The sequence below is a fragment of the Martes martes genome (assembly GCF_963455335.1).
Source record: "Martes martes genome assembly, chromosome: 2".
Classification (NCBI taxonomy): Eukaryota; Metazoa; Chordata; class Mammalia; order Carnivora; family Mustelidae; genus Martes; species Martes martes.
The window spans coordinates 1,375,198-1,399,654 of record NC_137889.1 but is presented as its reverse complement, the minus strand read 5'-3'; the positions used below and the strand labels follow the sequence as shown (position 1 = coordinate 1,399,654).

The 24,457-nt window shown below is 49.2% G+C and overlaps 2 protein-coding genes across 2 annotated transcripts in view; one reads left to right on the top strand and one right to left on the bottom strand.

Annotated features, from left to right (window-relative positions):
- The window catches only part of DLGAP2 (DLG associated protein 2), a gene marked incomplete at its 3' end in the record, with an annotated part of 768,810 nt that overhangs the window by 343,967 nt on the left and 400,386 nt on the right, over nt 1-24,457 (bottom strand). The window contains exon 4 of the mRNA XM_080794969.1: nt 14,071-14,103. Within this exon, the coding sequence (XP_080651095.1) occupies nt 14,071-14,103 (33 nt within the window). The remainder of the gene's footprint in view (nt 1-14,070; nt 14,104-24,457) is intronic.
- On the top strand, nt 22,935-23,468 carry LOC308339227 (small ribosomal subunit protein uS11-like). The gene has a single exon (XM_080797686.1). The coding sequence runs from the start codon at nt 22,958-22,960 to the stop codon at nt 23,411-23,413; it is 456 nt and encodes a 151-aa protein (XP_080653812.1). The 5' UTR covers nt 22,935-22,957; the 3' UTR covers nt 23,414-23,468.

Below are 24,457 nucleotides of genomic sequence, written 5' to 3'. Positions count from 1 at the left end.
GGACCATGATCTTTAAGGGCTCCCCCCAATAAGATCACAATCCAGTTACCTAAGTGCATATGAGACCAGAGCTGCATCTGTGTGATCGGGATGCTACGAGAGCCTACAGTTGTAGTCAGATGCCCCCAGACCCAGACCCAGTCTCTGCGGACCGTGTGAGAGGGAGAAGATAAGAAGTGGACGGGGACGGCGGCAAACCAGACAGACGGGCATTCCGACCGTGGTGCAGCCGGGAGCGGCCGGCCTCGGCTGATCCACTACCACTGCTGCCTCACAAAGGACTCACGGAGAGTCCCTGATAGAAGTGTCCTAGTGAAGAAATTAAAGAAATACGGAGCTTCTCTAAGTCACTGAATTAAGAGCTAGGGAGTTCTCTGGTCTTCTCCTGGGTGTTTGCTGTAAACTCTTACTTTGAACTGAGCTTGGTCATTATTTAAAAATACAGAAATAAAAACAGCTGCCTCAGAAACTCAATCAAAGACCTCACTGTATGTTTCATGTTCTTACAGACGCTAGTCAATGGCTGTGCTCACACGTGTGCATGTGTCTGTGTGTGTGTCTTCATTCCAGGACACTTAACATTCGGGGATGAACAGGTTGCTTTTAACCTCATCTCCTACTTAAATTAAAATATAGTTTAAAAGTATGCTCTCCATAAATGTAGAACTCAGGGCAGCCTGAGACGTGGTGAACAAGGCTGCCGTGCTGAGACGCCGCAGCGGTTCTCTGAACGGACGGGACGTTCACACGTGGGAAGGTGTTCTGGAATGGCTCGGGCTCCGGGCTGATGTCTGCATCAGAAGGTCACTGATACGCACACACCAGCTGTCCAGAGTCAGAGCGGCCTCGTGGCCTCACACAAGGTACTCATCAGGACGTGCCCAGAGGGCTCCCACCAGGGAACACATCACGGACATGCCAGCCGCCGCCCTCGGACAGAACCCCACCCCTGTCACGGGGATTCTATGATGAGCTTATCAGCATTTAACACCCAGTGTCCATCCCAGTTCCTCAAAAACAGCTTCTCAGGGGGCGCCTTCACATTGGCTGCAGAATTTGGGTTAGATTCAAGTCCAGACCAACACTCTCAGGCAGCAAACTCAGCATCTGTGTAGAGCTAGCACGCCTTCCAGAATGCCCCTGTTCCTGCCCCATGGTGCCCATCGGCACCCACAGCCGGCTGTGGCGGGATGCTGCTAGTCCTCCCTCTCGGTGTAAACCTAGCCAAGAGGTAGCAGGTACACGTAGAGCCGTAAGACCAGACGAGCAAGGTGCCCACCTCAGCAAGGTGCTAAGAATGCCCCTGTTCCTGCCAGACAGGTGCCCATCCAAGATCCTGCACACCATCACCACGAAGCACTTGGCAGGATGGTGGCCGTGACGTCTCCTGACTACACGGTCCAAGGGGCCTCCCGCTGCTGCCCTGTCACTCCGCGCCCGGGGCTAATCAGTGTCGGTGGCTGGCGTGCAGGCCTGTCTCACAACCCAGGTCGGCAACAAGTCCCTTCCACACGCGGCCCCGGGCAGCGCTCTGGAGCTATCATCTACTGAGTCCCATCGTAAGCCTCGACTCTAATCAGGAATTCAGAAGAACCAAGGTCACGTCCCGGGGCCAGGTGGGTTTTGTCATGGATCTGAGGCAGACACGACCACAGCACGAAGTAGTCACAAACTATAGCTGCTTCCAACAGCAGGGGAGCTGTTCTTTTCACCCTCTTGTGGTCCTAAACCACCATGACAAATTGACGAAAATGGTGTATCCTTTTGCCCGTAAAGCACAGAAGGACACTTCCGAAAGTTCTGCACCGAGTTGTGGGGTAGTCATAGACCGACGGCTCCTGGTCTGTCTTAAGGAGATGCAGGAGAAAATCCACAGGATGACATGAGAAGTCGCCCCCGACCTGAGCGCCAGAGACCCTGCACACCTCAACACCATGGTTCCTGAGCCTTGTCCTCCTTCAGGTCCAGCCGGTCATTGAGTCCAGATGCCTCTCCCATGGTCAGGGCTTGACATTTGGTTAGTCCTTCCCACAAATGAAATCACTTGCTTCCTCTCTGACGTTACCAGAACACAAAGTGAAAAATGTTATGGGAGGGGCGCCTGGCGGGGCTCAGTGGGTTGAGCGTCTGCATTCAGCTCAGGCCACGATCCCAGGGTCTGGGATCGAGCCCCGCATCGGGCTCCCTGCTCAGTGAGGAGCCTGCTTCCCCCTCTCCCACTCCCCCTGCTTGTGTTCCCTCTCCCGCTATCTCTCTCTCTGTCAAATAAATAAATAAAATATTTTTTTAAATGCTATGGGATTTATATGCAGTGTGTGCCTTTCTTTCTCCATGAGACATCACTGGTCTGAAAGCCCTCGTCCCCTGGCTCACTGCCCTCCACGCCAGACCCTCTCCAGATAGTCACCTACGTGACCTTAGGGCTTCAATGGCCAAATCCTGAAAACACAGGCGGATGGCAGAGCTGTCGGTTCACGTTTCAGCTCTTAAATGGGGGTGTTCCCACCGCTTCTGTCATTACGTTAACTGTCCTAATTCTGCTTCATGGTACCTAAATAACTATTTTAGAATTTGTGAAGATGGAGAATAATAACACAATTCTAATTTTATTACTCAGGAGCACTCAGCAGCGCGTGCATTAGAAGAGCCGGGCCAGGCACCACCGTGGAACTGCTGTCAGCGCTTGGGCACGCTCCTCCTTGTTGGCTGACTTTGTTTCTCTAAGGACTACTCTTCATCATATTCCTAAGAATTCGCACCGAATCACTCCCACAAGGACCCAAATGAAATTTCCATCTTACTAGGGAGTCACTGAGCCCTTGTTTAAGACAAACCGTGACCCTATAGGTCTTCCTTCTGTCACCTTATCCCTCACCCCCAACTCAAGCACTCACGATGGCAGTGGCGCGGGGACTGACGGAAGGCCCACGCGTGTGCAGAGAGCCTCTGCTCCTCTCTCTGGTCTTCAACAGACCAGGGTAACAAATCTGGCAAGTTTCTGCTCTGCACCGTTCCCTATGAGTCCGCCAGCCGGTCAGCAGAGCCGGAGCCCGACGGAAAGATAACAGGCGTCTGCACTTCTACCACACGGCGGGCACTCCCGCAGACACAGCAGGTGCCGCGACGCAGCCACCAGGGGAGGGCTCTGCCTTTCCACGGGGGATGGGGGACTGTCAGAGTGCAGAGGAGAAAGCTGATGGCTACTTCTCCCAAGACTCCTGTCTTCTTACCCCAAAGTGTCTCCTCGCCTTATGAGCCGAGGCAGCCCCATCTAGAAATCATTCATACATCAAGTCTGACTGCCCCGGAGAACCACTGTTCATATGATATCACTGATCATCAGCATCGCGACGATACAGCCACTTGTCACAACTGCTGTTTCAGTGCTCGGATTTTCTTAGATGCACATCCCTGCACCTCCCCCACACCTAGAATAACGCCTGATGGAAAACCAGAGACCGAGAGACAACAACTGAGCAGAGACATGAGCAGTGAAATACAACACGCGCCCGCGTCCCTACCCTGGACCGGGCACCATGCCAGACACGGTCATTTTCAAGACTGCCTTGAAATGAGGGCACCATTGTACCCATTTTGTAGATGAGGACTTTGTTTCAGTGAAGTTACGTGATTTGCTCAAGACCAACAGGTCCTACAAGGAGAGAGCCATTGAGTTCTAATTTTGTATTCTTAACTTATGGTCTTTTTAAACATTTTCACACATTTCATTTGTACATTTATCACTGGTTCATTTAATTGATAACTTGCTACCGTTTACTCCGGGAATAGTTATTCTGCCAAAATTAAGTACCACGGACTTCATGAAGGTGCGGGGGAGGGGCGTGAGCTGGAGTCCCAGGAAGTGGGTCATCCCCCATTACAACACGAAAAGTCAGTTTCCATCAGCCTTCTTTGCCCCACATCTAAAAATGTGAGTCTCACTGAACAATAGGTCAACGACGCACAGTGCCATGGAAACCAAACTCAGGCACATGCATGGTACCCAGAAAAGCCCAGCCTCTTCACGCAAAGCCCTCGGTGTTGGCATCTGCCTGTGTGTGGACAGTCGGAGGTGAGAACCCTGGGCCCACAGGGTTCGCTTCTCTGATGAATCGTAAATGCTGGGATACTGGCTTCTGATTCCTGGCCCACGTCCCTTCCTACCGGACTCAGAGCGTCTGTTTCTCCCCAGAAACTCGGCAACCTTGGATATAAGAAAGTCTAGACAGAAGACGTGTATTTCAAAACTGTTTTCTAAAGCAAAGCCAGTGATTTTGTATCTCAATTGTTAACACAGTTGTGACGATCCGTTATCACGCACATTGAAGTGGCCGAAGGCGTGTCCCACCTCTCTGTCCGTTCCAGCTCAGAGAGCTATGTTCCAGGCAGCCCGACTTGTGCGGACTGAAACCACTCTGCGGCATCCACCCGAGGGGCCCGCACCCCGTCTCCCATCTCGCTGAGACAAGCCCCCCTGATTTCCAAGCTATAAAACAACCCCTGTTCCACGGGGGACAGCTTCGTTTCATGGTCAGCTGCAAGCTGAGCTCTGAGGGCAAAGCGGCCTGTCGAAGTGGGGGGGGGGAGGCTGTGGAATGGGGGCTCCGTGGGGATGTAACAGGCCAGGGGAAAAGTCCGCTGTCTATCGCACGTTAATAGCGGAGGCCTTTCCCGCAACCTTTCCCTGGCCCAGAAACACAGATTTTAAGATTTGCCATTTCTTCCACGGGAGCCTCTCAACAGCCCCATGAAGAGACAACTATGGGTCATTTATTTTTATTTTTATTTTGTTAGAGAAAAGGGCCCTAAATCCAGTTTGCTTTTGTGGGTCCAAGAGCCCTGCCCGCTCTGCCATGGGTTCCCTCCTGCTCTGAGAGCCCCACCCCCTCTCTGCAGGCCCTCACACACCTGCGCTGACTTCCAGATCCACCGTCCACGCTGGGCACCGGAGAGCAAGACTGGGTGTGGGGCCCACCCGCAAATTATGTGCCCGACATTCCCCTCCGAGGCCAGCCCATGAAGGTCAATGCTGTGAAAACCCCAAGCATCTATGACTCTTTACATTGCTAACGAGATGCCACAATCAGAAAAAGCAAAATTGTGAATACAAATCACTCCTCATAATAAGGGCTTTCGGTGAAAACAGTATCTCCTTTCTTTCAGCCACTTAAAAAGACATATAATATCTAAAACCCAGTCCAACGTATGGACTACAGCACTGGAGGGTGGATGAGGGAGGTCACTGTCTTAACCTGGGGCTCAGGTCCCCTTCTCTGGGAAACACTGCGGACAGACGCCCTCCTCATCAGGAAGGGAGCCAGCAGCAGGGCAGAAGAATGGGGAACGTGGGTTTCCTTGGAAGCCCCAACTGTGCTGAACCTTAGACCACTCTCAGGCCCACGGCAGGGCCCCGCTGCGGCTCTGTGGGTCACCCCCCAACCAGGAGCAGGGCAGGTCTACATGGGCCATCGGCCCTGGGCACTCACTCCCCCAGACAGAGAGAGGCTTCCTTGTCCCTAGGACGTGCTGGTACCCGCCAGTGCAGAAGACACCTCCCCAAAGCATCTCTACCACGTGTGCCAGAGGGGAGCCTAGAGCACAGGATTAGAACTCAAGGAAAATCAGTCATGAGCTGAGATCACTGAACTTCTGGGTAGACACTTCGTTACCAAGAAATAGAAGCCCTTGGCATCTCTACCTTCCCGCAGCGTCAGGAGGTAGGACGATTCTCTCTGGGATACGTAATTCGAGGCACATCAGCCCAAAGACATCACGTCTGGGGCGTTTCACGCCCACCTCACCAGACAGCGTGGCTGATGGCTGATGTTGGAGCATCACAACATCGAACCCGGAAGATCAATGTCAGATGCTGTCCTCATGCACAATTCCTCTCGTTAGCCCTCTCTCGGTACTGAAAAGGAGCTTGTTATGAATTCCAGGAGGAACTCTGGTTTCCTCTTCCTCTACGTACTCAACCGCATACCTTCCTTTCTCCATTCGTCCTTTCATCTCCCGAATAGGCTTCAGGGTGCGGCAAACAGGTGCGGGTTCAGCAACAAGAGAACAGATGGTACTTTACCTACACACACTAAATCTCAAACCTGGTATTGAAACGGCTCGCAGCCAGACACCCAGAGCCTTTATTTACTCCCTGAGCACATTATTGAGGTAAAACCGCTTTCATGCTAGCTGAATGCCTGAATCTCAGACACTGGATAATCCAAAAATCTGAAATGTGCAAATTAGGGTTTACTTGTGCGTTTTATATCATTCTGCACGAATGCATAATTGTGACCGCGTCTCAGACACCAGGTGGTCCACGCAACTCATCCCCATCCTCGCTCGGCTTTGTCATGCTCAGTGGCTGTGGCCTCATACCCAATTCTAAGTGTGGCTGACAAAACTGCCTTTGTTGGTGATGACACCAGATATCTGGATGGTGAGTTTTATGCATCTGGCTCAGAAACACACAGCTGTGACGGGTACAGGGCTGGCTGACCCCGGGTACGAAGACGAGGACGACACAGCCCCTCGGCTCATGGTGTCCCACCGCAGGCCTGAAGAACCTCGCGCTCCATCCATGGGGGAAGAATGCGGGAGGAGTGCAGAACAAGGTGTGACACAGGGTCTCTGATGGGAGGTCACAGGGCTCATGAGCAGCTGGGCTTGAGCTGACTCTGCAAGTCTATTCTTGGACTTCCTATTTTTAATAAAAAGTATTACATGTCCGCTCTGCTCCCAGCCGTGCAAACGCTAACGTTTGCTGAGATAACAAATGTAAGCCACTCCTGGTGTCCCTTCTGTGTTCACCACACACACACACACACACACACACACACACACACACATACACGTACACACACACATGCACAGACACACAGACACACTACAGACACACACGATACAGATACACATGAAAAAAAAACAAAACACATGTGTACGTGTATAGGCATATGCATGCACACATATGTATATGACAACACAGAGAGGTATATGTGCCCTACACACATACACAGAGACACACATAAATACGTAGACATGCACACACAGGTACGCACACATATACAGGCACAGACACACAGACACATATGTGTACATACACACATACGCAGAGACACGCGCATACACACATACACAGGTATGCACGTGCATGTACACACACAAATATACTGACACGCAGACACGCACACATACACTCACGGGCACATATGTGTACATGCACACACAGAGAGAGACATGTGCATATGTACACACATACACAGGCACACACACATATGTGGTCCCCATGCACTACCCCCTTTCCTGTGCCCATCACACTGCAGTAAATCCTTCTAAGTCCAGAACATACTCACAGAGTCCTAAGTTCTCAGATGGAGACCCAAACAGGGGGGGCATGTGTGACCTGTGGCTACATGTGGGCAAGAAGGGAAGGTGTGGTGTTTACAAAAGACTGAATGTGGGGGCACCTGGGTGGCTCAGTGGGTTAAAGCCTCTGCCTTCGGCTCAGGTCATGATCCCAGGGTCCTGGGATCAAGTCCCGCATCAGGCTCTCTGCTCAGCGGGGAGCCTGCTTCCTCCTCTCTCTCTGTCTGCCTCTCAGCCTACTACTTGTGATCTCTGTCTGTCAAATAAATAAATAAAATCTTTAAAAAAAAAAAAAGACTGAATGTGGGGTGCGGGTGGTGGGCCGGGAGGGGCGCTGCCAGCATTGAAAACAGGGAACAATACAATCTGACAGGGGCTCTGGGAGCAGATGTTCCCAGCTGGCTATAAATGCTGAGCAAGGAGGCTGGGTTCTCTTTTGGGGACCCCGGGAAGGGAAGAACAGAGAACCTCCTTCTTGCTTCACACCCTCCCCGCCAAGAGAACACGGTCCAAGTGAATCTGTGCCCATCTTGAAACCAAAAGGGTCCAGATTTCTACAAATATTTCTAATAAATCTCAGGTTGTTTGTGTAAGCACCTGCTGGAATGCCACGTAAGCCACACGTATAAAAGAACTGTGGCCAAGCGAGCAGGTAGACTTTGGGAACTCGGCCAGAGTCCCACAGCAGACGGCAGGCAGTGCTCCCGTCCAGGATGCCCTGCCCCAAGGAGCCGCTCTGACAGTCCTCTGCCCCCGCGTGCTGTGACCGGCTCACCCAGCAGGACCCTGTGCATGGAGATAAGGGGTTTTGTAGTGGGCTCTGAGATATGTCAGTTTCTCCCTGCAATCCTGGTTATTTTCTTGCTTTCCATACTGCAAGTCTATTCTCAAGAAGATGGTGGCTTTAGCTTCTTAAAGTCAGTATTCTTTTTTCACTAAGTAGTGACTTTATTTATCTATAAAGATCCTGAGGGCGTTTCCATACTATATTTTGTGTTATCTGAGCCTTTTTCTGTCTCTGTCTCTCCCTCTCCTTCTCTTTTACCCCACCTTACACTGAACACATGCTGTTTCTTACCTAACCCTCCCACCACCCCGCATCTTCTCAGCGACTTTGAGGTGTTATTCCGAAGCCGTCTGGCACCTGTGTCGACGAGGAGATGCCTCTGGGAGTCACTGCAGTGTAAATAATCTGCACATTCCCTTTGGGGATATTTAAGATTATTTGTCTCTTATATTCCACAGTTTCATTTAATTGGATGTGCCTGTCTTTTTATTTACTTAGTTTTAGCATCAGGAGTCTTTAGATTAAAAAGGCACAACAAATTTCTTCAGTTCTAAAAAAAAAAAAAAATTCTCAGCCCTTCCCTCCAAGCCATGCCTGTCCTCTGTCTCCTGCAGTGTCACTTATCTGCAAACACAGACTTGTGTTGGCATGGGCCGTCCCCCATGCTTTCTCATTCATGTCTCGTATCACCCTTGGGATTTTGATGCAAAACTCTGGGTAATATCCTCATAGCTGTCTTCTGGTTTGCTCATTCTCTGTTCGGCTCTGTCTACTCTGCTTTATGGTGGATGGACACAGTCATGAATTTAGATGACATTTCTTGGCTTTGGATATGCTGTTTGTTTTTTAATCTGTCTTTTTATCATACAAGATAGTTATTTCATTATGGCTTCTTTTCCTTTTAAACACCAAGGCAGTAATGCCAACGCGCCCAGCACCTGCGCAAGGCACCATTTCTAGTGCTCGCTTATTCTTCTGCCACACATTCTCATCCCCTTGAAATGTCTTTCTATGGGTTATAATCTTTTATTGCCTGTTTTAGGAAAGGGGGAGTCCGACATAGTCAGAGATTCTGTAGATAATGTGTGATTTTGAGTCTGCCGCAGCCCTTGGGTTCTGATAGTGCCCTAACTGATTTGGGAACCATTTTCACATTCATTTTACCGCATGGTCCCTCCACAACACACAGGTGCTGGGAGCTCAGATCTCACACCCGTGCCTCTAGTGTGCATTTCTTGCTGGTGACTTTATATTCTACCCATGCCCCTGGCAATGTAACGAGCTTCCTTTAACTTTCTTGCTCAGTGCTTTCTAATTTTTTTCTCACATATGGGGAAACATGCAGAGATTCTGGGTTTCATTCCAGGGGCAGAGTCCCAGCGCCTCCCACAGGTGCAGGGGCTCCCACATCCCACACCTGCCCGAGTGTCCCCACTTCACACCATCCCTGTGTCCCCTTCTGGGTTTCAAGTTTCAGAGGCCATTGTGGCCTTAAGTCTTGCCTCTCCTCTGGTTTGAAAGTCTTCGTTCTGGGAACCTGGAGGATTGCCTTCCCATCACTCAAGCTCGGGTTTGCACCCAAAGCAGCCGTGACATGCAGCAGTTTCGTGACGTCACAGCGGGAGGAACACAACCTTTGGACGCCTCCAGCCTGGTCTTTTAAGACCCAACAGTTTCCTTCTTGTATCCTCCACAATATTTTCTGATTCGTATGAAAACACCAACCATTCTAAGGTCCCAGAAGACAGACTGGCTGGAATGGAACTCTGTTTTCTCTCAAAAGCCGGCTGGATTCTTCAGTTCCTAAGCAACACTAATTTTTTCTAGAGTGCCTGGCACATGTTGAGAACTTAATAAATGCTGGTTATCTACCACAAACCTCCAAGAATAGCAAACAGAAAAGACCATTTTTATCCAAAGCATGTAATTAACAAGGTCTGATCTCCCAACAAGAGGGGGCAGCAGCTGGAGGTGAGGCACTGACGCCCTCTGCTTCTGTGAGAGCAGAGGTGGGGCCGAAAGGCTTCTTCCCAAACCCAATACGCCCCGGCTTTGAAAAAGCAGCCTTCCCATACTTCCCCAGCGGCTGAGAGATCTTAACATCTCAGGATGGCACCTACTCAGTGAAGGAGAGAAACAGTGTGGAAGTTGTACCTCGTTTAGACTCATTTGTGAGGAAAATCTTCAAAAGTTGTATTAAAAAAATCAGGAACACAATGTTAGTAAATACAGGAAACATTTGCCACTTTTCTTCTCACTTGTGAGTGAGGAAGAGAAGAGGTAGCTGGGGTTCCTTCTGTTTGTAGTGTCTGCCCCAAACTCTAAGAGCAGTATGCAACTTGTGTCCAGAATGATCAAAGGAAAAACCAAAACCAAACCAAAATAGATTTAAAATGAAAGTCTCTTATCTTGACCTTTTTGTGATTTTTTTTTGAGCCCGAATTTTGTTTTGCCATCAGAATTTCAACAAATAACATTTCCCAAATACCCCCAATATATGTTGATGCCTTCATAAATAGACTATTTCTTCTGAAGTTATAATCTCCAGGCATCTATCACAAAAAACTTTCACGCTAAAATCCATCCTAACATTTTTGTAGCATTACTCTTTTGTAGCAAATTTATATTATAATAGCTTATTTTATTCCTTCGTTTTAATTGGGTTAAATCGCATAGATGTAAGACATTGTTATTGCATTGTAGGGGATCTCAAATAAGTTTTCCTAAACCTTCCAGGCACCACCATCTGTCTTCCCACATTAGAAAATCTATTTGCTGGGAGGGCAAATCAAACCATAAAAATGTACACAAATAGGCATATCCATGAACTGACATCTGTGGTTCTACCATAACACTCCCTGTGGTCTGCTTAAAAAGCAAGTGCTGTCATGTACCTGCCAATAAAGTTTGAAAAGGTTCATATACTCTTAAATTATTTTCCTGTATTAAATTGATACACGTGAAACCTCCCAAGAGCCTTGCAGTGTCAAGATAAACTAGCTAAGTGATCTTGTCGCTAGACAGTATCGTCTGGAAGACAAGAACCACAAAGAACACGATACACACTGAGACAGTCTCGCGCGAAGTCCTGTAGCAAACCATTAGAACAAGAGGCTCTTAGTAGATTTTCAACTGTTGGTTTTTCTAATCTCCAGGCTGGCAGAGCACTCTGCTGAGTGCGTCCCTGCCACTGGCCGGGGAGTGAGTCTGAGCAACAAGCTCTTCCCCCTGGAGCCCTGCCCCCTTCAGAGGTATCGTCTGTACATTCTTAGGGGGAAGAAAGACACCAGTAAGTAGCCACAAACTCTATTAAACGTTTTTCTCTCAAAATCATGGTCGTCCAGATGTCAAAACCCATGCAAGGTGGAAAGCGTCAGCAAACCCACACACGGAAAGCGCCGTCTACACATCCGGTGCAATTACACATTCACGTTCTCTGCAAAACACGCCACACGTCTGCAGGGTCCTGGCTCCAAGCACGCTGAGGTCTCCAGCACCCCATAAACTCTGCTCCTCCGCTCGCGGCTTGACGGATATTATCATCGGAGACAATGCTAATTATTCAGTCTGTACCCGAAGACCTAGCTCCCTCCAAGAGAACGAATCATTAAAATGCAAATAGGTGTTTCCCACTTCACTGGTTTAGCAGAGAAAGACTGTTAACAGCTTTCTGACAAGAGAGAGAGAAGCTTAATGAGTTGATGCCTTAACCTTGCGGACGGAATGAGCACAAGGCACGGGGATCTGAGCCTGCCTTGTGCGCCGGCCTCCGGCTCTGATCCTTCCTGTGCCGCGGCCTTTATGAGTTAAGTGATGGAGAAATTACTGAACAAAAAACTGATTTCAGATTCCACTCACTGCACCCAGGCAGCTCTCACTTAGACTAATTACTTAAATGATTTAAAAATGTATGAATATTCATGGTAGTGCTTTTCAAAAAATAAAGCCCAGCTGAGACCAAGCCATCAAATTTTTCCTGCCTTCCTCTGATTTGGAGCAACAACACTTGCATATCTGAAAGCACTGGGCTGGCCGCAGAGCCTCAGACCAAGGGGGGGAAGGGATGGCCTGCAAACACGGCCTCGGCCTCCCCGACCCCCACGGGCTCCTCGGCGTGGACAGCCAGGACAGTTTCTGCCTGAGTAAGGCGTGCTGTACATGTCTGCATCTTGGTCTCCCCCGGAACAAGGAGGGGCACCGCTCCTCCCTCTTCTCTGACATTTTGCCACCTTTGGTGTGGGGCTGATTCTCTGGGATGCGGACGCTGAGCAAGAGCAGGTCACTGAGGGCCGCGCTGGCCACTATCCAGGACAGGCGGATGCAGGGATGACATCTGACAGGGTGGGGCTGGGGCCTCAGGACCTGGGTTGGGGGTGCTCCCAGGGGTGGGGGCATGCAGCCCTGCCCCTGCGTGGATGGAGGTCAGTGGCGGGGGTCCCACCACGGGTGTGCCTGCAGGAACATACGAACACCTGTCCCTGAGCGAGAACTCCCCAGGTAACACCACCTCGATTCATCCCATAGCCTCACTCAACCGCACAGGCCATACTGATTTGTTGGAACCTCATCTGCCCTCTCAGGACGGCGCGGAGCAGCAGACAGTTAAGACCCAGACTCCACACGACACACACACGCTCTGCAGACAGCACACACTTGTGAACAGGCAGGCGGGAAAGCGGGACGCCATGGGGTTCAGGCACAAGGCAGGGGGCTCTGGCGTTTCTCCGGGACCCGAGCGCACTGAAGACTCCAGCAGAAAGCACGTGTAGGCACAGCAGAGACAACTGCACAGGACAGCAGCACGGGAGGTGCACCGTCCCGGTGTGCGACAGACACGGAAGATGCCACAACAATAAAGAACAAGATGCCCCAATGCCCGGAGGACACACACAGGCTGGAGAACTCCGCGAGCACCCCAAACCCTCCGGGTCAGGAGGCTGCTGCAAGCCCTCCCAGCGGCCTCCACTCCCAGACCCTGGGAAACCCAGGGTCTCGGCTCTCCTACAGCCCGCACGGTGCAAGTGACTGCGCTTTGCCGTGGCCGTATCAATGCACGGTGCGGTCCGCACACATCACAGTGAGAAGGCGAGGACTTAGTCACCCACAGTGCAAGCAACAGTGTTTGATGGAATGTCTAGGTCACCCCAATAGTCACCTTCTCTCTCATCTTATGGGTACAGATCTCTGAGGGAATGCGATGACATCCGCATGGCACGGTGCACACACTAGCCATTCACATTCGGGCATCCTGGGATGGTTTCCTCCAGAAACCATCACTTCCCATTGGGGCGAGGCCAGGAGCTGGTTGCTTGGATGCCGACATCAAAACTCAGATGAATTCAGAGCCCCCGTTAATGGAGGTTACGTCCTAACCACATGCCCTCATCTTCCCTATTGTGACTCTGAGAAATAGGACAGATTTTGGCTCTCACCACTCTGGAATATAGTTAAATCATTCAGAAGCTCTACTTCTCACAGTATCTCAGACACACGGATTCTGAGCTACCGTGCGTTGTCTAATGTCACTGACGACCAGCATGCTTCCTGCTATGTCCCTCGGATTTACACATTAATAATACAGGATGGTTTTCCGAGGTCTTATTTCATACAAGGTCTGTCAGCACTTTGACTAATATATTTAAAGCCAAGAAATACATATTTTTAATGTCACCATTTATTACCTGGAGCAACCTGATTAAAATTTCTAAATCCAAAACAAAAAGGAAAGGGTTGTAATTTGGTTGTGATTCAATTTTCTTTTAGCGATGATCCCATCTTGCCTAAAGCTCACCGTGCACACCACACGGATGGTTTTACCCGCTTTCCATCAAACACCACAAAGAACGCGCACTCGGACCCGCCTACCGCCATCGTCCCCCCAGTGCCCCCATCGTGCCCACGAGAGGCAGCACACTCACCTTCCGGCTCCCCGCAGAGGGTGCACTGGGACTCTGCAAACAGAAGAGAGAGAGGCCGTTACTAAGGGGTCTCGGTGCATGGCTGCAGACTTTACCCCAGTGGCTGGAGGGACGGGGTGCCGACTGCCACTGTCCACCTGCCCCATGGACACAGCGGGCCTCTCGGTACTCGGCCAGCCAACCCCGCATCTGAGCAAATGTCATTGCAGAGAACCTACCTCAGCAAATACTTCATACATTTTAGTAAAATGACGTTCTCTGTCACAGGCACGTGAACACATTGCACATTCTCATGGCTGTGTACGGCTCAACACAATCGACTTAGCTGAAATAAACGGTGTATTTTATCACCTAATCTAATAACTAAACCTTTACTTTGATGACAACTCTGTTATATCTGCTTTCAGGCACAAATAATCATGAGCAAAAGGGTGATCTTATCCTCCAGTACAAACACTCAGCCTAAAATAACGAACTGTCCTCAGGACACAGACCCGTCCCTCTGTGTCAGACTCTGTAGGATAGACCGAGGTGTTTGGGGGTCGCAGCACTCACCAACACGTCAGGAAATTACAGCAGTAAACACAAGTGCAATGCCTTCCAAAATACATATTCTTTGTGGGAAAGAAGTCAGACTTCAAGGCCATGTCACTCTGCACAGGCGACGACTTGCCCCCGGGGCTCTAGAATGGGGACACTGGCATCCTCCACGCGGGGATGGGAGGCTGAGCGACAATGGTTCAAGGAGCCCATCAGGGGGCCAGTCCCAGGCACTCGGGGGAACACCAGCCTCCTCCTCCAAACCCAAGGAGCAGCAAAGGGCTCACAGAAGAGACAGCATCTGGACTGAGTCTTGAAGAACAAGTAGGACTTTCAATAGAGAGAAAGATGGGAGGGAAACACCGCAGTCAGAGGACAGGTGTGGAAGTGCGCTCGGAGGACAAGCTGGCGGGAGTCGGTGTCCCATGGGGTGGGGGGACATGTCATGCACACTTTGGGGAAGGAACTGAAAATTACAGAAGGAGCTCAGACTTATTTTTCATATAAAATTAGGAGCCAAGGATGGTTTCTGAGAGGGAGTGGGGAAGTTAGTGATTCTTTAGTGGGATGGCCTCGGTACCCAGGAGGGGCTGGGCGGGGACAGGGAGGGAGCCCGAGCATCCACACTCACCTGGCCCAGCAGGGACATGTGGGTTTGTGGGCAGAGGTGGACGAGAGACAGAGGGGTCTGATGGACGTGGCAGAGAAGGCAGAACTGTCCTTTAAAACGAAGTGGACTCGGAACTCATCTGACTTCTTGGACATCAGCCTGATCATATCAGGGGGTAAATCGCTGTGCTGGCCCTTCCCGACAGGCCCCGAGCTCAGTATCTCCTCCAGCTGTGGGGCTGGACTGACCGGGCCTCCACTCTCTGATGCACAAAAGTGAAGCCCAGAGCTCAACGACTCTGCATTGCAAGTGGGTGAGTCCAGAAAATGGGGACCCAGAGTTTCTGAAGAAGAGAGTGTGACTGGGCGCATGGGAGCTTGCCCCCTCTGACACTGTGCCAGAGCTCAGTCTAGGGAGCACACAGACATGGTCCAGGATGGAGGCAGGGGTCAGGTGATGGGGGACAGTGGGCACAGCACCAAACAAGGGTGCAACCCTGCAACGTCCATGGCTGGCATCCGCCATCAAGGCACAGGTAAGCCACCAGCACATGCCACCCCCAACTGAGGGTCTACAGGAAACAAAAATGAGGGTCTTTCGCTTGGACATCCCCAGGAGCTCACTCGTTCCCAAGGCCCCTGTGCTGCTACGGGTTTCAGAAGATATAGCACTGTCCACCTTCTGCATGGTCACTCTGCATATGATGCAGGGTGCATCCCAGGCAGTGGTGGGAACCCCTCATCACCCCCTCTGTGGATGTCGCCACTGTGGCTGTCGGCATTAAGGGACCTCTCTGAGGCCACACGATGGCAGAGTCCCTGGCACTGGCTCTCCTCACAGTGACAGGATAGAGCAGAAACAGAACTGCTCCCAGGGACTCCGGGAGGCATGTGTGTCTACGGGGAAGAAAGAGGTGACAGCTCAGGTCTTCGCAGTGGACCACAGAGCTGCCGGGGAAGGGGACTGGGGGAGGGGCAGCCATGACTTTAGAGTCTCACACTTAGGAGAACCAGATTTACCTGTCAGCTCACCTCAGCCAAGACCACCGTTCACCCCTGCCCCTACACGGGACCAGAACCCAACACCAGGCTGCTGGAGCAGGAGGTAAATCAGAAACGGGCTTTTACCACTTGTTGTGAAGGGCTAACCTGAATTTGCACCAGAACAGGCCCACAGACACAGGACTCTCTGAACGTCCAATCCCCACCGCAGGCGGGATACGCTCAGAATCACCCACCAGGTTCAAAGCACAGTAACACCTAGAGCGCAGGAATTGATACCTTTGGTGAACTCAAATTCTGTGAGTCAGAGGGCACCAGGAGTCTGGGGAAAGGTGTCCCTTTGGCCACCGGCATGTCAACTTCTCTGAGTACAAGTCTTGTGCAAATGTCATTTCAGAGTCCACCATTAATGCCTCCAGGCCTATCCTTAAGTTATTTCCAGCAAGATCATAGCTGAGAAACCATCATTCCCTGTGTTCTGAGTGAGGCCCTCTGCACTTCCCTTAAGTCCGTGGGAGCCTCCCGCCCCAAGCTCCAGGATGATCAGGGAAGTAGTGAGGTTTTCCCGTTGTCTACAGCACGTGCCTCCTTGGGGAGCATCCTTGGGGAGCCCAACTCCGCTATGAGGTGAGTGACCCCAGGAGCACCCAAACTCTACCTGCTTGAGTCTGGAGTGCAGAAGAAGGGAAGGTTTCGGGGTGAGGGAAGCCACCCCCCCGGCGCACGGAGGACAGCTGGGTCAAAGCACTAGTCCCAGTTTACAGGGATCACAGACCCGGCCACCCCAACCATCAGAAAGACGCTCCAAGCTGCAGGTTAGCAGCCCCCCCCGGCGCGGGAGGCCGAGGGCCTGATGAGGTAGGGCTGGCTGTGCCGCGAGCTTCCCCCCCCGTGGCCACGAGCCCAGGCTCACGGAGGCGCTTTCCCTTCTGGACCTTGCTCCCTGTCCACCCTCACCCACCAGGCTGGGAATGAGTGAAGGGAAGTGAGTGCGACATCGCGCGGGGCCCGGGGCTGGGCGGGGCTCCATCCGGGGCAGCTCGGGTCCACGCCCGTCTGTGCTCTAGCACTGCGGCCATCCTTGGCCACCTTCATGTCCCCCATTGTCCCAGGCTCGCTCCCACCCATGGACCGCGTGACAAGGAGAGGGGCACCCATGACCCTGGCCTGAAGGTATCTGATTGACAACAGACCATTTTCCCTAAACAACATCCATTAAAAAACAGTCTGGATGCAGACTGGAGTGAAACTCGATATACTGTGAATTCATCATCATTAGCACAGAGTCTCATAGAAGTTAGGAGAAGACTCTACTAATTTATGCTAATTGACATAAGACAGAGAATTCTGCCAGGTGATTTTATGTGCACATAATCTGTACTTGAACCAGACGCAGGCTGGCGAGAACAGGCTTGTTCCCCAAGCTCCAGACGTGAGCGGTGACAGCCTAGTCCGCCCTTCCCTTGGCGGAAGGTGTTACCCTGCTTTCATCGGCCCAAGAAGAGGGCACGGCTGCGTCTCTGTTGTGAATCCAGAGGCACTGTATCTGGGGAGGGCCCTGTGGATCGCTGTAGGTGTTTTTTGAGGTGGCTTGGGCCGGGGTGGGAAGCAGGCTCACGTGCAGTGACTCTCCCATCCGAGGGGCCGCTGGCCCCGTGACACCCCCACCCTGGCTCCCACCTCCGTGACTGCCAGGGCTGCGGAAGGAGACATGGAAGCCATCCCGTGCCCCCGGGAGCCTACTGAGGGAGCGGCTGACATGCACCCAGCTGCTCGGGCCGGCAGCCAGGCTCCCGGCATGGCCAACTGTAAGATCCCTGGGAGTAGGACCCACTTTGCCGAGCCCATGGAGGTGAGGAAGATCGGTACTGATTCTGCAGAGTCAGCCTGGCTCCGGTGCCAGAAGGCGGCCCAGCCCAGACCGCGTACACTGGGGGCTGGGCTGAGCAGACAGACAAGGGGACAGCCGGCCCAGAACTGCAGCAGGGAGGCTGGTGGGGGCAGCAGACTAGACGGCCTGGTGTTGGGCTGCTGGGCCAACCAGACTTGTTGGCTGCACCTTCCACCTCCTTGGCCTCCCTCCCACTGGGGCCATGACTAACAGGGCCAAGGTCATGCTCGGATGTCTGTCCTCCCAGTCTCAAAGCTGCAGGAGGCTTCCTGGCACTCACCACGGAGAAACGCTCCATTCGGAGAGCCACCCTGGGCGGAACGTGAAGCCATCCTTTGAATGGGGGGGGCGGGGTCAGACCTGCAGACGCCACAGAACTAGGGCACCCTTGTGACTGTGAACACTTTCCAAACCAACAAGGAGCATGACAATGGTGACCCTCCCCACAGATCCCAAGGAACAAGGTATGCACTCGCCCACACACTTGCTGGGATAGGGAAATGTGACACTACGATTTCACAGACACATGATAACGTGATGCTAGGTGACCAGGGCTTGACTCAGCAGCTCAAATAACCTGACTGTGCATCGACTGAACACAGTCATCACGTGGTGATACTATGGACTCTTATGGGCTAAAATGGAAAAATCTCAAACATTCAAAAAAAAGAGAAAGAGGAAAGCCGTCCATGGGCTTCTCAATTCTATTTTTGGAAGTGTATTCTTTAATATTTGTCTATCACATACTTCTCCAGAGAGCCCACCCTGCTCGGCGACATGCACTGGCCATACAAGGCTATGATAGCAAAGTCTAGAATGACCCACGGTGGATTTTTATCAGAGGTTATTTCTAGGGAGGTATAGCAATGGGAGGGGACATACGGGTCAGGGACAAGGGGTATCAAATGAAGCTGTTGGGGAACATATGTCCACTTTTAATTTGAAAAGCTTCTTAAAAATGCAAACAGTTTAAGTGAAAGGGAAAACATATTTCTGGCCCAAAGTAAGTCTCTAAATATTAGCTGTTAATATTATCATTCTCTGAGTTTGCCCTCATTCTAATTTTAAAATAAACAGCACACAGTTTTACTATCTAGGAGAGAGTAGTAGATTCTACCCCTAGTGTTGTTCCACAAGTAAATGAGGTAATCATGGAGATGCCTTATCCCCAAACCCAGGACATGTTGATCAATCACCAAGTGTTAGCAATTTCATAAGCATTTTCACTGATTATTGACCTATAAATATAAGAATCCCGTCACATGGGATAATAACAGTAACTACAGAAGAGTCAAGATGGCAGAGCAGTAGCAGGCTGAGATGACATCAGGTCCCAGGAGATCAGCTAGACAGGTACCAAACCATTCTGAACTGCTACAAACTCAGCAGGAGATAGAAGAGAAGAAGAGCTGCAATTCTAGGAACAGAAAAGCGACCACTTTCCGGAAGGTAAGATGTGTGGAGAAGTGAATCCGAACGGACATTTGGGAAGATGCACCGTGGGGGGAGGGCCTGGCTCCCGGCAAGCGGCGGAGCAGCAGAGCACAAAATCAGAATTTTTAAAAGTCTGCTCCGTGGAAGGACATCGCTCCGGAGGCTAAGCCGGGGAGAAGCCCTCACGGGGACAGTGTGGTCTCAGGTCCCATGGGGTCACAGAAGAATTGGGGATGTCTGAGTGTCGCAGGGCTCGCAGGTATCGAGGTGGGGAAGCTGCGGCAGAGATGGACCTGAGGAGTGAGCTCTCTGCTCGGGGTTACCTTAAACCGTGAACCGAGGCACAGTCTCCTCTTCAAGCAGGGACCCCACATGATCCGGGGAGACCCCTCCTCCCTCCTCTGGGAAGAGCAGTGCGGGAGCACGGCAGGAATCTGCTGGGTTTGGAGACTCCAAATGGGGCCACGCACCAGAGACAGAAACGCTCGGTCACAGGCCGGGTGAGCTCGGAGCGTGGCGGGAGACCAGGGACACAGGAGGGATTGACCCCTTTTCTCCAAGGGCGCACTAGGGGTGGGGCCCCGAGCTCTCGGCTCCCCTGGCCGGAGACTGGGCGGCGGCCATCTTCGTTCCCACCCTCCGGACTCTACGCAAAGTGCTCAGGGAACAAAAGCTCCGAGAGCGAACCAAGCAGATGACTTAGCCCGGCCCCTGGCAAGGGCAGCACAATTCCTCCTCCAGCAAAGACACTTGAGAATCAAGGCAACAGGCCCCTCCTGCAGGAGATCAGCAAGACCATCCAGCGAAGACCCAGCTCACTGATCAAGAACAGCGGAATTCCAGAGGAGGAGAAAGGAAAGCATGGAATTCATGGCTTTCTCTCCATGATTCTTTAGTCTTGCAAATTAAATTAAATTTTGTTAATTTTATTTTTTTCTTATTGTAATGTTTTTAACTTTTCCTCTTTCTTCTTTTAATGTTTTTTAACTAGTTTATCTTAACAATACCTTTCTAAAAAATTTTTTTTAAACCTTCATTATTATACTCATATTTTATCCTTCATTGTATCTAACTTTATTTTTGTATACATATTGGGTTTTTTCTTCTAAAAAATTTTGGGATACAATTTCTTCTAATAGATCAAAATATTCCCTAAGTCTAACACAGGGCTTTGTTCCAGTCTCCGGCCTGGGCAAATTCTCTCCACTTTCTTTTTCTCTCTTTTTCCAACCAACTTATCAATTCCTTTTCTAGTTTTTTTTAAATTTTCATCTTTACAATCATATTCCATCCCTTCATCATGTTTACACTTAATTTTGTATATATATATAAGTTTTTCTTTCTTTAAAATTTAAGGAGGTAATTTTTTCTAAGAGACCAAAATATACCCAAAATCAAGTGGGTGACTCTGTTCTATTCACTAGTCTAATATATATATATATGGATACATATTTTTTAATTTTTAAAATTTCTTTTTACCCCCTTTCTTCTCACCCTGATTTGGGGTCTCTTCTGATTTGGTTAGTGTACATTTTTCTGCAGTCTTTGCCACCCTTTTAGTATTTTATTCTCTTGTTCATATATACTTATCCGGATAAAATGACAAGGCGGAAAAACTCAACACACAAAAAAAGAACAAGAGGCAGTACCGAAGGCTAGGAACCTAATCAATATGGATATTGATAATAAGTGAGATCTAGAGCTCACAAGGACAATTCTCAAGAAGCTAGCTAGGCTTGAAAAGGCATGGAAGATACTAGAGAAACCCTGTCTGGAGAAATAAAAGCCCTTTCCGGAGAAATAAAAGAACTAAAATCTAAGGCTGAAATAAAAAAAAGCTATTAATGAGGTGCAATAAAAAATGGAGGCTCTTACTGCTAGGATAAAGGGGGCAGAAGAGAGAATAAGTGATATAGAAGACCAAATGACAGAGAATAAAGAAGCTGAGCAAAAGAGAGACAAACAACTACTGGACCACGAAGGGAGAATCTGAGAGATAAGTGATACCATAAGATGAAACAATATTAGAATAATTGGGATACCAGAAGAAGAAGAAAGGGGGGGGCAGAAGGTATATTGGAGTGAATTATAGTGGAGATTATACCTAATACGGCAAAGGGAACAAGCATCAAAATCCAGGAGGCACACAGAACCCCCCTCAAAATCAATAAAAATAGGTCCACACCCCGTCATCTAATAGTAAAACTTACAAGTCTTAGTGAGAAAGAAAATCCTGAAAGCAGCTTGGGACAAGAAGTCTGTAACATACAATGGTAAAAATATTAGATTGGCAGCAGACTTATCCACAGAGACACTGCAGGCCAGAAAAACTAGTATGATATCTTTAGAGCTCTAAATGAGAAAAACATGCAGCCAAGAATACTATATCCACATAGGCTATCATTGAAAGTGGAAGGACAGACAGAAAGGTATCAGGACAAACAAACAAACAAACAAACCAAACCAAAAACAAAAAGCAAAAAACCCTAAAAGAATTTGTAAACATCAAACCAGCCCTACAGGAAATATTGAAAGGGGTCCTCTAAGCAAAGAGAGAGCCTAAAAGTAGTAAACCAGAAAGGAACAGAGACAATATACAATAACAGTCACCTTACAGCAAAACAATGGCACTAAATATCTATCTTCCCTATCTCTCAATAGTTACCCTGAATGTAAATGAGTAAATGCCCCAATTGAAAGACACAGGGAATCAGAATGGATAAAAAAACAAAACCCATCAATATGCTGCCTACAAGAAACTCATTTTAGACCCAAAGACACCTCCAGATTTAAAGTGAGGGGGTGGAAAACAATTTACCATGCTAATGGATATCAAAAGAAAGCTGGGGTGGCAATCCTTATATCAGATACATTAGATTTTAAGCCAAAGACTATAATTAGAGATAAGGGAGGATACTATGTCATACTTAAAGGGTCTGCCCAACAAGAAGATCTAACAATTTTAAATATCTATGCCCCTAACATGGGAGCAGCCAGCTATATAAACCAATTAATAACAAAATCAAAGAAACACATCAACAATAATACAATAATAATAGGGGCTTTACACCCTCATCACTGAAATGGACAGATCATCCAAGCAAAAGATCAACAAGGAATTAAAAGCCTTAAATGACACACTGGGCCAGATGTACATCACAGATATATTCAGAACATTCCATCCCAAAACAACAGAATACACATTCTTCTCTAGTGCACATGGTACATTCTCCAATAGATCACATCCTGGGTCATAAATCAGGTCTCAACCATTACCAAAAGATTGGGATCATTCCCTGCATATTTTCAGACCACAATGCTCTGAAACTAGAACTCAATCATAAGAGGAAAGTTGGAAAGAACTCAAATACGTGGCTTTCCAGTAGCGGAGTCTGGAGAAGACACGCAGAAATGGCACCTCGTAAGGGGAAGGAAAAGAAGGAAGAACAGGTCATCAGCCTTGGACCTCGGGTAGCGGAAGGAGAAAATGTATTTGGTGTCTGCCACATCTTTGCATCCTTCAATGACACTTTTGTCCATGTCACCAATCTTTCTGGCAAGGAAACCATCTGCCGTGTGACTGGTGGAATGAAGGTGAAGGCTGATCGAGATGAGTCCTCTCCCTACGCTGCTATGTTGGCTGCCCAGGATGTAGCCCAGAGGTGCAAGGAGCTGGGCATCACTGCCCTCCACATCAAACTACGGGCCACAGGAGGAAATAGAACCAAGACCCCTGGACCTGGGGCCCAGTCAGCCCTCAGAGCCCTTGCCCGCTCAGGAATGAAGATCGGGCGGATTGAGGATGTCACCCCCATCCCCTCCGATAGCACCCGCAGGAAGGGGGGTCACCGTGGTCGCTGTCTGTGAACAGGATTCCTCAAATTACTGTTTTCTCTTAATAAATTGCCTTTGTGTAAGCTAAAAAAAACACCAAAAAAAAAACCAAAAAAAAAAAAGACAAACAAAAAAAAAGAACTCAAATACGTGGAGGCTAAAGAGCATCCTACTAAGGAATGAATGGGTCAACCAGGAAATTAAAGAAGAATTTTAAATATTCATGGAAACAAATGATAATGAAAACATAACTGTTCAAAATCTGTGAGACACAGCAGAGTCAGTCCTGAGAGGAAAGCATATAGCAATACAAGCCTTTCCCAAGGAACAAAAACAGTCTCAAATACACAACGTAACCCTATACCTAAAGGAATTGGAGAAAGAACAACAAAGAAAGCCTAAACCCAGCAGGAGAGGAGAAATAATAAAGAGCAGGTATGAATGAAATAGAAACCAGAAGAACAGTAGAACAAATCAATGAAACTAGGAGCTGGTTCTTTGAAAGAATTAATAAGATTGATAAACCCCTGGTCAGACTTGTCAAAAAGAAAAGAGAAAGGACCCAAATTAATAAAATCATGAATGAAAGAGGAGAGATCACAACCAACACCAAAGAAATACAAACAATTATAAGAACATATTATGAGCAACTTTACACCAGCAAATAAGACAATCTGGAAGAAATGGATGCATTCCTAGAGATCTGTAAACTACCAAAACTGAACCAGGAAGAAATAGAAAATCTGAACAGACCCATAACCAATAAGAAGATTGAAGCAGTCATCAAAAATCTCCCAACAAATAAGAGCCCAGGGCCAGAAGGCTTCCCAGGGGAATTATACCAAACATTTAAAGAAGAATTAATACCTATTCTCCTGAAACTGCTCCAAAAAATAGAAATGGAAGGAAAACTTCCAAACTCATTTTATGAGGCATCACCTTGATCCCCAAACCAGACAAAGACCCCACCAAAAAGGAGAATTACAGACCAATATCCTTGATGAACACGGATGCAAAAATTCTCACCAAAATACTAGCCAATAGGACCCAACAGTACCTTAAAAGGATTATTCATCA

Excerpts from the sequence above, each read along its gene's own strand:
- LOC308339227 (XM_080797686.1), top strand. The coding sequence starts at position 22,958 with ATGGCACCTCGTAAGGGGAAGGAAAAGAAGGAAGAACAGGTCATCAGC.